General features: G+C 43.8%; 1 protein-coding gene and 1 long non-coding RNA gene across 3 annotated transcripts in view; one reads left to right on the top strand and one right to left on the bottom strand.

Moving 5' to 3' along the window:
* Positions 1-13,773, bottom strand: part of LRIG1 (leucine rich repeats and immunoglobulin like domains 1) — a 100,437-nt gene that overhangs the window by 10,474 nt on the left and 76,190 nt on the right. For both annotated transcript variants that reach the window (XM_026109742.2, XM_064519174.1), the window contains exons 9-12: positions 9,930-10,010; positions 4,218-4,289; positions 2,822-2,893; positions 440-603 (exon numbers count right to left, since the gene is read on the bottom strand). In XM_026109742.2, coding sequence (XP_025965527.2) covers positions 440-603; positions 2,822-2,893; positions 4,218-4,289; positions 9,930-10,010 — 389 coding nt within the window. The remainder of the gene's footprint in view (positions 1-439; positions 604-2,821; positions 2,894-4,217; positions 4,290-9,929; positions 10,011-13,773) is intronic.
* On the top strand, positions 597-10,044 carry LOC135329710 (uncharacterized). Its single transcript, XR_010391294.1, has 3 exons — positions 597-1,172; positions 5,237-5,312; positions 7,929-10,044. It is a non-coding gene; the product is annotated as an uncharacterized LOC135329710 (long non-coding RNA).

Below are 13,773 nucleotides of genomic sequence, written 5' to 3' on the forward strand. Positions count from 1 at the left end.
TAACCCTTTGTTCTTGTTTCCAAGAGGGAGGAAAGATGAATGACGAACAAAAAGCCACAGCACGAGCTCATAATGCTGCAGTGTGAAAAATTTATAGCTGCAGTCCTGGTAATATCAAACTGAGAGGACTGCGGAAGTCTCTGTGCAGCTGTGCGGCCCAATTTGGAACTGGAACAACCATTAGTCCCTTTTGATTTAATACTCAGGGAGCCCTGTAAGGAATATACTAGATGCAAGCAATGCTCTGTGTGGTTTTGGTGGGAAATAAATTGTAGCCAATGACAAATTTTTAAAATGTAGGCTTGGGCTTGCTTTGATCCCATTGAATAACAAAACAAAACAGAAACTGCCTCGTAATAACATGCTAGTAGTCAAAGAAAATGTTTCCCAAGTGAGTCCTGCCCTTCATACAACCTCAAAACACACAGGCAAGACTTACCACACACAAAACTTTCTGGCAGCACAGCAAAAATGCTCTTGCTCTTTAGTGACTCGGGATGGGCGCAGGTGGCCACCACAAAGGACTGCAGCTCCTTCTCAGCTAACCACTGGGGCAACCATTTCAGCTGGCAATCGCAGAGGAAGCTGTCGCTGTTTATATGGCTGCAGGGAAACAAAACCAATACAAGCCTGCTGTGATTCCTGTACAGAGAGACGGCTGGAAAGTTCACAGCCCTTTCAAGTTATTCACATTCCTCCCTCCCAGCATGGGGGGAAGGAAAGGAGGGCTGCAGGGTTGTCCTCTATGCACAAAACTAATGGTGCTAAATATGTCACACATTTAAACAGCATTTCATCTCCACGTAGAGCAACCTACTCCTATACTCCAATGATACTTCCTGGCACCTTATAATAAACTTCTATAGTGACCCCAAGGAGCAGATAAGCAAGGTCATCCCTGGCTTAGGTGAGGGAAACTGAGGCAGATTGTCTGCAAAGGATACATGCATTAGAGGCACATTAAAACCCATGAATGCTGCTCCTATTTCTCACATCTAATTACTACATATGCTCCCTCTCTGCCCCCGCAGGATTGAATGTCTTTGGTGGGGACTGAATTCAGGACTTAATTATTGAACACTGCAAGGATGCCAAGAAGTTCCCTAAGACCTTTAGTTACCTCAGTGGCCAGCAACAACGAAGTGGAGAAGGCCCTGCCCTCCTCCTCCAGGGTATGTGTTAGCAAACAAGCATCATCGGGGTAAGAGGGATAACAGATGTTGTGTTTATTGGTTAACTACCAGTACAGAACCAGTGAAGGGGAAATGACCAAAGACATTTGCGTAAGCCCAATACAAACAGTGACTAATTTGGAAAGCAAAACAAAAAAACATTTCTCAGCATCCTACTGTTTAGAAAAGAGCTTTGAAAAAGGGGCAAATTAAATGGGAGCCTCGGGATTCTTTTTTTTTAAAAATATGCAGAGCCAAACTATGTCTCAGCATAGCTCTGAAGCCAGTGAAAAACTGCAAGCATACACCAACAGGGAATTCAGGCTTTGGTCTGGTTTGGTCCAAAAACCTAGGAAAATTCAGTCTGATCCCTGAAACTGAATGTGAGGGGCCTCATAGACTGGAAAAATGGTCACTGGCCAGAGAAGTCCCGTCCTGCAATACTGCAAGTTGTACAAGAGCAGGATATCAAGAGCACAGCAGAATCCCAATTCCAGCACTGTATTATGGGAGGATGTGAATCTCCCATTTCTACCCAAAAACCTTGGGAAATCTGGAAGTCTGAAACTAGCCAGGAAAGAAGAAAAAAGAAAAAAGAAAAGAGAAATGGATTGGAGAGGGAAGGAATGAGGGAACACAGGGATCTGCTTTTCCAAAGTTGTCCACTTTGCTATCCTAGATATGTTGCCCCTAAAATATGTGATGGATATAGCTGAGAAAGCTCAGAGAAACTTTTACTATTTAAGACTTCGGTAAAATACATTATGCATGTATATGTCACCTCTGAAAGCCAAGTTTCCCATGATATAAAGGTTCCTTCAGAAGATCTGGATTCCCACAAGCTCTTCCTCAGATCAGAGGCTTTCCCCTTAATTTAGTTTCAACAGCCAGTGCAACAGGTAAGGCAATCAAACAGTGGACATGCAACATCTCTCTTATTCCACAGTCATTGTTAATAAATGGCATTGCTAACATTGACCCATTCCCATCTCCAAAGTCAGGAAAAAGAACCTGAACCTGGCCCAAATGAGTGAATTCTTGCTCCACAGACATGGTGCACCACTCCAGTGTGCAGCAATGCACAGACAGTGGATTAAATATTTATGGAGAAGAGGAGAAAAGGAAACCAGGCAGGACTGGAAACAGTGTCTGATAACAGCGCAGAGCCCCAGCCCGGAGCACAAGCAGTAGCTCTGATAACACACCCATATTTTTATACCAGAAGGCTGGATAACAAGTGGATGCAGTGGTGCTTATCACTGAAATGTCAGTTCTGTATGTGAACCCTAAACATAGGTACAGCGGAGGAGCAGATGGGCCACTGGGAATTAAATCAGTCGAAGTGTGAGAAGGAGAGATGGCTAACAGGACCACGGCTGGACTTCCTGAGCAGAGATGAATAATTGCACAGATGCAAACCTACTGGAAGAACCTGTTCCAATGATCTAATTTCACTCACTATTAAATGCAAGATGTTCCTGTGACATCTACTTATGTGTAAAAATACCCTGCAGAGGAGGACAGGGGAGAGGAGGAAATAAATGAGTAGTAATGTGAATAACACTCCACTGGAAACAATGTGCTACTTCTCACGTCCAGGGCAAGAAAGATCCCTGCCTTCTTCATGGGGTGTACAGTCAAGAACTTACAGCTGCTGCAGGCTCTTCATCTTAGCAAAAGCGTCTGCTTGAACAGAGCGAATGGCGTTATCTCCGAGGTTCCTGCAGAAAACAACCAAAGGCACTTTGAACAAAAGGGCTGCTATGGCTGTGAAGAAATCTCTCCATATTTAAGCAACGACTCAAGTAGCAGATGATATGGTAGCTCCTTGTTAGGGCCATATGCACTTGCAGCTCACAGAAATGGCATTCCACAAAACACAATATTGAATAAGTATTACTGAACAATAGTCAACCAACAAAAATTATGGGAATAAGTTACTAAGTCATTCCATACCCCATATTCTTCACTGCACTTTCGCAGTCTCAGCTACCTCTAATCCTACCTAGCTCAGAAATTCCTCAGCCCCCTTGATAACCACAGATAGCCAGGAATGTCATATCATGGCCCAGACCTTCAGCACACAGATAGAAGAGCAATATTTGCACTAAACGGCATCTGCAAAGTTACTTGAGCATGACTTTGAGAGGATACTGTTGTGCTTGGAAAACACTGCAATGTTTCCAAAATAAGGTATTTTTGAAAGTTTCTCTCACAGCTATTGCTAAATGAAAAATTCATTTGTTCTCTAAAAAAAGGATGGTGTCAGATTTAGGGCTTACATTTCGTAAGTGAAGTGCAGGACAGACAAATGCCAGCCACGCTTGCAGAGGAAATCTCAGTGCAACATTAAAAAGGAAGGTTTTATCTGGGAATGTACCCCCCCAAGCAGGCAGTCCTATCCCTTCAGTATGCTCTCAGTGACCGTAAGGCTCATATGATCAACAGCCAATAAAACATCTAGAGCAAAATCACATATTCTTCAACTTGTCTTAATTCGGAAAGGAAGCTATTCATGAATCACTGCTGGAGTCATCAGCCTTGGGACACACAGAAAAAAAAAGTACTTAGTGGCAGCCAAAATTTACTTCTTGCAAATCACTCTAAGGCAGTTGTGCTGAATGGAGATGTTTGGTGCCTGTACTGTAAGCAGTCATTTGCAACATGTGTCATCACCAGAGTCTAGATTTCAGAGGAAGTTGGGGCAAGGGAGGAGAAGAGAAGGCTACATCTGAAATAGCAGATTTTCTCTACAAACAGCCTGCAAAATAGCAATGTGCAAGTCAAGGCGACATTTATCCAAGTACAAATCAAAAAATTAAGAGCATGCAGATTTGCCATATGTTCTATAACTTAACTTTGTTCCTGGCACAAAAAAAAGGCCAAAGTTGAGGCAGACTTATAATGAGAAGGAAGCAGGTGGCCCCCACAAATGGACTGGCTTCTCAGTTTACAAAGCTGCTATTAAATTGCTAGCAGATCTCTCAAGCAGCTACTTTTGGCAGACCCCCCTTCCCAAACTCCGAGGCATGGTGGGTTACTCACAGGTGCTCCAGGGCCTCCAACCCTGAGAACGCTTTCTTGGCCACCGACTTGATCTTGTTTCCAAACAGAGTTCTGCAGTTTCCAAACATCCAGTGCCAGATAAACAGAAAGAAAATGGGGAGGGGGGAGAGAAAAAGAAAGAAAGAGCACAATTAGTGTGGCCGTATCTGATATAAGCACTCGATGTAAGGCCCGGGAAATCTGAACTGCACAGAGATTAAGGGGGCTGAAGTACATTCGCTTTCCCACTCCTGAAATTAAATCCTTTTATCTGTATTTGAATTTAATAGTGATGACAGCATGAAAGGAAATGTGCCATATCATGTAAAAAGGCAGGTTTGCTCCAGTACTTGGAAACCGGCTTGCTGAGTAACAGAAGGTCCCCTCTATTCTTTGAAGGCTGGCTGCAGACAGGATTAAGTGCAATGACAGTTTAACAAGATTCTGTACTCTCCCTGCAACACTTTTCATTTCTGCCTTCTTCCCATATAGTAAAAGAGGAGTAATTTATTCCCTGTTCCTTGGCCTGAACGGATATCCACGTACAAGGGCTGGGGGCTGTCTCCTGGCCACATGTTTATACAGCACCTAACAGAAGGGAGTGCTGACTTCCTACCTTGGCCTTTTATAAATATCATCACAGAGTGATATAACGCAATAAATAACAGCAGAGTGGGAATTGCAAGGGCAAGAGGGAAGAAGAGGAAAGGTAATGCACAGAGAGCCTCAGAGAGTGTGCTTGCTGCTCCGTGACTCGACAGCATTCCTCTGAATCAGCAGGTAATGCTGAGCAGCAGCAAACGAGAGGGACTATCAATAGGCAAAAGCCAGCTGGTGTGATCACAGCCCAGCTGGTATTTGCAAAGTAATAATCTTCTATAAATATTGACCAGTGGTGGCTGGTCAGGTGAGGAGTTCATAAAAAATGGATGGTCTCATCAGGTGTTTTAATAAAACATCAACCAATGTCATTAATTAGGATTTTTTTTTCTTCCTTCCCTGGGTTCTCTCTGTATAAGGATTATCTTCCAGGTGCATCTTTTATCACCGCTTACTTCACATTGTGCCCAGTCCAACTCATTACTAATAACTCAGGTAAGATCTGGCACTTCAGGTGCTGTATTATGTTTTCTTTCAAAATTTTTCCTTCAAATATAAGGTGCAACCTACACACTTGTAGGCTCAAAAACAGTGATCATCCCAGTGCTTGCTCCCAGCTGGGGAAAGGAGACTGGGGTACATGTGCAGCCACTTTACGACCAAAGACATTTGCAGGAGCTTGTGTTAGGGCTTTCCACAAAGCACCATTTACATGTCGGAGTAGCGTGGAGTCCTGCCACCGACTCCCAGAGCGCCTGGTTTCTGTGTGGGTGACACAGCCAATGCCACACGGGGTAGAAGGAACAATTAGAGCTCATCATGCTGTTACAACAGGGCGGACAGAAACCGTGTCACCACCTATCCCTAAAGTCCTTTCTGTTTGGAGGGAATTTGGGTACCTGCCAATGGGCAATACTATGACCAAGAGTAGGTGGTCCTCACCAAATCAGATGCCCTAACAGAGGTATTACCAGAGCAGCCACCATTCCAGTACATAAGAGGGTGTGAAAGCCCTGATCCTCCTAGCTCCATGCAAAAGGGCCTGTGGCCCCAGAGCCACAAATCTTACCCTTCCAGAGCAAATGATCCTACTGCTATTTTGTACTGAAGTACATCCAGCTGGCTCAAGCTGTACAACACCGCACCTCTCTCCTGGTTGCCCAGCCAAGGCCATTGTAGGCCCAACAAAGAGAGGTCTGTCTGACGGTGGGGAGGACATCCCATCGCCCCATTCTCAGCCGCACTATAGCCCACAGCTGGCTAATGTCCAGTGTCATGGTAACTTTGTGTCACGTGGTTAATCTCTGCACAAAATAGCCAGCTACAAAGCACAATCGCGAGCTTCTGTTTCAGCCAAAGCTAACTTCCAGCCTCCGTTGCGAGACACATGCTCGTAGCCCTTTCTTATGGAGAGAGTTCACTTAGTATAAAACCACAGCTGAATCTTCAGAGAGTCCCTTCCTTAACTATTTGATCTGAGATGAGAGTAAGGACAGCTACTGCAGGCATGCCGGTGGCTGATAAGGGCTCCAGATACTTCCAACCTGCTTTATAGACAATATTCCACATGTCGACAGTGAGCTTTGCCGAGCTCCTTGTTACAGCATCGACGTCCTATTTACTACCTGGGAGCGTGTGGCTGTGCGCCCGGGGTGAAATACCCAAGCACCAAAGGATGCATGCAAGGGGAGAGAAGCCCGTCATTTGGTTAAAGATACCTTGTTTTAATGAATGCTTGAAAAGTCCTTCTTTTACGATATCAGGAACACACATTCTCTGAGCACAATTAATACAGTAAATAATCTACTATATGCAAACTCTGGCCATATGGCTGCATCCACATACACCCATTTACAGAGCCATATTCCTAAATGAGGGTGTCATGCTGATCTCAAATTTAGTAACTGGAGATTTCTATGTATTGTTTACAATGAATCCTGGACTCTGAAAATTGGATTCTATCCAATTCTGTCTATATTCTGGAGATACATATCTGTATCTACCTATCTGTCCAGAGGTAAGGAGCAAGTCCGGGCATGTGAATTTTATGGTTGTTTATATGAGAAATATATAACACTGATAATAACTCTGTGCCCAGCAAACTCATTAAAATCATTATGCCTTTCAAATCTCAAATAACCACAGCTCTGCTGCTGAAGTGGTTCAAACCCAGTGGCCCCCTTCAAAGGGATGTAGCACGCTGGAATGCAAACGCGGCGGTAGCCTGCTTGCTGCAGTCCCGAAAGCTCCTCCACTGCAGGCAGTGAGGCGCAAGCATGCTCTCCTGGTGATTGCATAAGTGTAATTACACGCTAGGCACGCAATTCATTAGAAAGCAGCATTTTCTCCTTGGGCCAGTTTTGCACCTGCAGGAAGATCTCAGTCACTGAGTGAGCCATCAAAAAAAGCGGTTACATTTAGCAGCTTGAGTAATTAGGAAACTGGCTGTTCCCCGGCCATTCCACTGATGCTTTTTATGCTTCACTGCTTCCCAACTCCCTCTTTCTTGAAGCAACATTTTAATTTAAGTCTGCACTCTCCATCCTGGAGAGCTTCATATATAATTTAGAGAAGGCTAAAGTGACTGGCCTCCCCACCTCTCAGTTTAACACCTTCATTACAAGGAACAACACTCTCCTTGCTAAATCCTTTCAGAGGCTAATCTGTGCCAGATCAAAGGGGAACAGCTTTTAAGGCAATCTCCACAGAGCTGAGGTGATTATTAATTCATTGGAAGGTCTCCTCTGAAGTGCCCATTTATTTTTTGTATGCTAATGCATTTAAAACCATTGACGGTTTAAACACAAGCAGTGAAAAGTTCTCTGTAGAGGCCGATAGTTTATTTTAATTTAAGAAAAAAGCCCTGTCAGCAGGAATGATATTCACTTCAGCCTTAGATGAAATTACAAGTTTGGGGTTTAAGTGCTGATGAGCTAGAACAGACCTGGGTAGATCCCTTTAACAGTGAACACTCTCAAGCGTCCCCAAAATGCCTCAAGAAATATAATGAAATAATCTCATATTCTGAGGTGTTTTTCCAGACTCCCATTCTGACTGAAAATGAATGATCGCAGCAGGAGTAAAACTAGCAACCTCTCTGTCCCATGGCAGGTTCGTTCTCTTTGGTCATCCAACCACCTCCTGCCCGCCAGAGACCAAACTGATCCACACGCTCTTCAAGGCTACGAAATTCGCTGCAACCTTCCCACACAAACCACAGGAACGCGACCCTCCCTGTGTTCAACCAGACCTAGCACTGGCCCAAGGCCACGTGCAGTGGAGAAGAGGACAATGAGGTGAAACAAGATGTAAACTTGGTCTTCTTTAGACTTGCAAGAGACCCTGCCACGTCCCCTACTAACGGCAGACAAAACTAGCTGCCTTTTGAAGCTGTTCCTTCTGCCACATATGTCAGATCAGGCTGCGGGTACTTCCCAGTGAGCGATAGCTCCTCCGTCCAGAGCTCCGACACAACCCGGCAGGCTGCCGTTGCTCCGTTCCTACCTCCTCCTGCTCCTTGCTCTATCTCCTGGCCTCTGTCTGACCCCAGCTCAGTGCTCATTTCTCCTGATGGCTGAATCAATCCTTTTGCTGAACTCTTTCCTTCACCGCTGTCTCCTCTGGCTTTTTCACCTCTCTCCTGCTGTTTGCACCCAGCACTTCTAACACGTCCCCATCGCTTGAGACCTCTGTTCTTGCTCCTATGCCCGTGGCCACGTTTGAGGGATGCCCTATGGTGGACGTCGCACCCAGATGGCTCTCCTCTGCTCCTGTCCTCCGCTCTCTCCCTTGTCAAAGCAGTGCTACTTTCAGACTCACAATCCTACTGCCTGCAAATCCCTCCAGACAAAGCCTCTGCTCCCACTGTCCCTTCCACCGCTCACATGATTTCACTGGTTTCTTCAGACACTGAAAACTGGTAAGATCAGCCAAGGACTCCCACCCACCATATTTGTCTCCTGCCTTTTTTTGAGGAACTCGCGGAAAGATTTCCTGACTTCACACACACAGCGATTCCTGCCGGCCTCTCTCCATCCCACATATCTTCTGCTTGATTCAGCCTTGTCCTTAAGCCCTTCCCTGCCTCACTTTACTTGCAACTACAACTTGGTTCCCCTCTCCCTCGATCCAATGACTCCCCTCACCAATGACCGAAAGCCATCTAGGTCTACTCCATCTTAGCATTAGGTCCCTACCAATCCTGCTCTTCCCACTCCCCCAGGAGTCTCTAATGAGAGAACGACAATATACCGCCTGCTAGGATTCATTCTAGCCATCTGCTATCCATCGAGGTACTTTTACTGCACCTCTAGCTGTGCCATCTCAGCATCAGAGACAGCGTGAGGGGGGGTGGTAAGAACTCAAACAAAGGCAAGAGGTAATGATTAGAAAGAGACTCCTGATTTGTCAGAAGCCATCAGAGACGTCTCTAACAGGGCTGATTTATATAGCGTATTTCAAATAGAAAACAAACAAGTACAGAGCAATGTGAAAATACTTGTGAAGGCCAAGCAAGCTATAAACATTTGCAAGGCGCATGCTTGCCTTAGGTTTCTTTTTATCTCTTTAAGGGCCTATGCCCCATGGTGCCTTTTATTGTCACTGCACATGGAAACAAGCCCAAAAGATCACTCTCAGAGTATCCCACAGAAATGAATCCTGCTTCAGTCCTCTGTTGTAACAGGAAATGGTGTGATTTTTCTTTTTTGTTTATTGTTAGTTCCTGCATCAATCAGTGGTTTGCTGAAGATCACAAGGGTTATTTTTTCTTCTTGTTGCTGTCTGCTTTTGGAAGTAAAGGATGGTTGTGCTGAAAACAACTTAAGTTTTTCTACCCTATGTTTGTGAACTATAGTATATGACACAGACTGGTTATTGCCCTAAAAGGGCTAGAATTGTTCCATCAGCTTAGAAACACGAGTACTTGATAACCACCTTTACACTGTTTCATTGAGCCTGCAAAACTACTATGTCTCACATTTTCTGTTTATTTTTATCTTGTTCCAAAAGGAACAAGAGGCTTGCCTCAAAGAGCCTCAAAGGTTGCATAAGAGGGGAGAGATCTACTCCCACACGGGCATATAGCACAGCTTCAAAATCAGGGATACTCACAGCTTGCTTAGGTTTTCTAGGCCAGTAAAGGCTCCATTGGTATCTTCTATTGTGCCTGCGATCTCGTTGTGGTCCAGATCCCTGGGGAGAGGAGGCAAGAGTTCACAATCAGTGTCTTAATCCTAGGCTCATCTTTAAGAACAAAAGAAAGACGGTTTAAGAATGGCTAACAAAATGTTCCCCATTTTCTCCTTACAGTTATCAAAAAAAGATGAGTCTTGCAGCATAGCAGCACTAATCACCTTTCCTGCACTGACTCACTGAGATGGTGCATTACAGAAAAAGCCCTGGCTCTTCCATAGCTGAAACCTTCTACATTTCTGAGTTAATAGCAGATTTTTTTTTAAGAAGTTGATTTGAGTCCTTTTCCAATTCTGTGCATCCCAATAGGAGGAAAAGGAAAAAGAATGAAGTCTCAAAACTAAATTGAATGAACTGAAGGGAACTGGTAGACAAGACCAGACAAGGAGTCCACCTAGATCATCATCCGAGTCTCTGATGGTGAAATTTCATCGCAGGATAGATGGTGACCACTGAAGGCAAATGAGAGAAAGTTTCTTCTTCACTTTCCCACTCAATTCAAAAGAGAATGTATTAAATCTGAAGTACAAAGATTTAACAGCTGCCCTTAAATGCTACAATCATTAATTAAGATAACTTTGGCTATTCCTATGTATACATGTATTTGTATATAGCTATATTTTCAAAACACTATTTGGTCTATTTTCTGTGAAGCAGTAATTTTTTCTCGCAATGAACTTGGAAACCTCTGCAAAGAAAAGCACTATCATCACTACACAAGTCTAACTCTCTGTATAAACACTTTTTAAAAAAATGAGTAAAAATTCTTTTTTCAGAATTAGCTTCTTTTGGCTTTCAAATTGACCATCAATTACAAGAGTCAAAGGAGTCTGAAGAAAAACAAGCACAAAGAACAAACAAAAAGATCCACAAAAGCTGTTTAAACAGTCTGTTTAAAAATCCTTCCCTCCTGTGCTTTAATTCCAGCTAGCAATGAATACCCAGTAAGACAGACAGAAATTTATCATTTCTAATGTTAAGTGAAAAGAAAGAAAAAATAAATAGGCCTTGTTGGTTTTGTTACATCACTCAGATTTAAAAGCTAGTAAAAACCACCAACAAAGCAAACTAAATCATCCAGATAACCCCCCACACCCTCAGATTCTCCTTTTGCACCTTTTGAAGATTACTGTCGGAACAACAATATTTCCAGTTTAAATAAATTAAGACCAAAAAAGAAAAAGATAGTCGCCTGCATTTTGTAACATCCCAGGCAGGGCCATCATGGTGGAGCTTCTGGGGTATGTGGCACAAATACACAATAAATCACAAGATGAGACTAGAAATCAAAAAATAAATCCCACAGGTTTTGTATTCACAGTATTTTCCTCAGCCAGGATGAGGCTGAGATTTTTGCCCTCGGTACCTAAGCTGACTGCAGTCTTTGCTTGTTTCTTGGCTTTGGTGTATGAACTAAAGACGTGAAAGGAGATGGCCAAAAGCCATGATTCCTGTTTCTCAGCTGGCTTCAGCCTGAGACCTGAATCCCATGTCCCTGGGGAACGTCGACCTTAGCCAGTGTGACTGTGGATATCCGGGTTAATCTACGGGTAGATCTATGCCAAGGGGATGGATAAAACCGAACATCTCAGCAGACTGTGGGCACACAAAGTGCTGTGGTGGCATAAGAGACAAGTCCAGGAGAGCTGCTTTGATGCGCTGACAGTTTAAGTATTAGCTGCATGGGGAAACAGCAAATATATCCTCCTGGAGCTAACTTTTTATATTTTGCTTATGGCTGCCCTGCCAATGCCAGTTGTTCTGCTTGTCTGGTTTTTTACAGGCTAATTCCTTTCTCCTTGGACATTCCTCCTGCTCAGTTCCACCACAGGCTTCTGGTCCAGACCCTCGTCCAGTTCCCAATGCAAATACAGACAAGCGGGAACAGCCTGTAGGAGCTCTCTGACACACTTTTATTAACTGACTGCCACACATTGTGCATTCTTGAAAAAGAAGAAGAAAATGGTATTGCTTGTTGCTATGCTTGTTCTACTGGAGGCAACTCAAAGGTTTAGTGTTGGAAAGGAGACGAAGAAGGGAAAAAAAAACCTTTTAAACAAACAGATGAAAATAGAGACGGAGGAAAAAAAGAGCGGGGTATTTTGGCCTAGCTCTCTTTGTATTCAAACTCCTCTCCCAGCCCCTGTTGCCAATTTCCTATTCTTTCTGGCTGGCTGAGCTTGAATGCTCGCAGCCTTGTTAATCATTGTGCTCCGAGGTCCCGGGCCTGACCTCGATTTGAATAGCTCCACATTTCAGCAGTTTCACACCCACCAAAGGCTCCCCAACAATAGGCCATAATTAAAGCATGCTCGGGTCTTTTTCACCAGGTGCAGGACCCAATAGGCCTTTCTCTTTATTAAATTAGAGCTCGCTCACACACTCTCTCTCCTCCTCCCCCCTCAGCCCTAAACATAAAAGAGGCTCCACATTCACTGCAGAGCAAAGAGAGCTAGCAGCTCCCCTTCCCCTCCATTTTTCTTTGGAAACCTTTAGTTCCGGTCCTGACAGCTGCCTCAGAGAAGTCCCTTTCTGAATGCCCAGTGGCTGAAAGGCTTTGGACAAAGTTTTTTTTAGAAAAAAAGAAAGAAAAAGAAAAAGCAAACAAAACCCAAACTCACTTTCCAGTCACTTCCTCCACTGTGAACTTCAATAAAGAAATGAGTAGGATGGAAAGAGTACTGTAAAAAGCAGAGATCTCTCTGTTCTCACTTCCTTTTAATTACTCGGAGTATAATGGGCTTCTGAAGAGGAATGAAAGTATCAAAGTGCATTTCTTTCTCTTGAAGGAAGAACTATATTAGCCTGCTGAACACAACCAGCCTGAAAGCTTGGACAGTGCTATAAAAGGGGCTGTGAGAACTTGGTGGTGTTTCAGATAAAAGTGCCGAGCGGGCAAGTCTTTGGAGAGTGGATGAGAGTAGCCAGACGCTCAGCAGGTGCAAATGAGAGAGAGAAGCACCAAAGCTGCAGGAACGGACAATTACAAGAAGTTTTTGACCCATCTTTTGATGTTTCCAAGGCAATCCCAGATGTACTTCAGTCTAACATAACTCTTGGGCTTAGCAGTGTATACTAGGGCAACACAGTACTGCTGGCATCCTAGAGGTTGTCTGACTGGTCTATATAATGGTCTCTACTGGTCCTGAAATCTAGAAGCTGGTGTCTGGACAAGCAAGCTCATTTCCAGTGCCACATTTCCAGATATTGTGTTATATAAGTCAACACATGGGAAAACGCCTTCAAATAAGTCACTGGTAAATGGCCATTGCCACCACTGGATAGATCATTTTGTATTTAACAGAAAGGCATGCAGTACTTCTCTCTTGACACTGCACCACAACATTTTTGGTTTTCAGGTGCTATGGTAAAGAGTCAGAGCAACAGAACATTTCATGACTCAAGTGAGCCCAATTCTGCAACTGTTGCATTAAAGAGAAAGACTTCTTGCTACTCTTATAGTAGCTGTAGCAGCTTCCTGCTCCCACAGGAAGACTGGGTGAAGCTTTGTGTATTGCTACACTTCTGGTCTGAAGCTAATCAGATCCCAAGCCCGAACTCTGAATTTCATTGTTTTTCCATTGATTTTTTTCTTCTCAATACCATCTTATCACAGGATTTTATATTTATTATTCAATAAAAAAGTAACAGCATGCAGAAATGCTTGGTAGTGCACTCAACATGATATTCAAATTTCAGTGTTGTCACTGGAAGGGATTACTCTTTACACCTCCTGAGTGTAGACTGACCTGACAGAAACGGT

This window comes from Dromaius novaehollandiae, chromosome 12 (assembly GCF_036370855.1).
Source record: "Dromaius novaehollandiae isolate bDroNov1 chromosome 12, bDroNov1.hap1, whole genome shotgun sequence".
NCBI lineage: Eukaryota > Metazoa > Chordata > Aves > Casuariiformes > Dromaiidae > Dromaius > Dromaius novaehollandiae.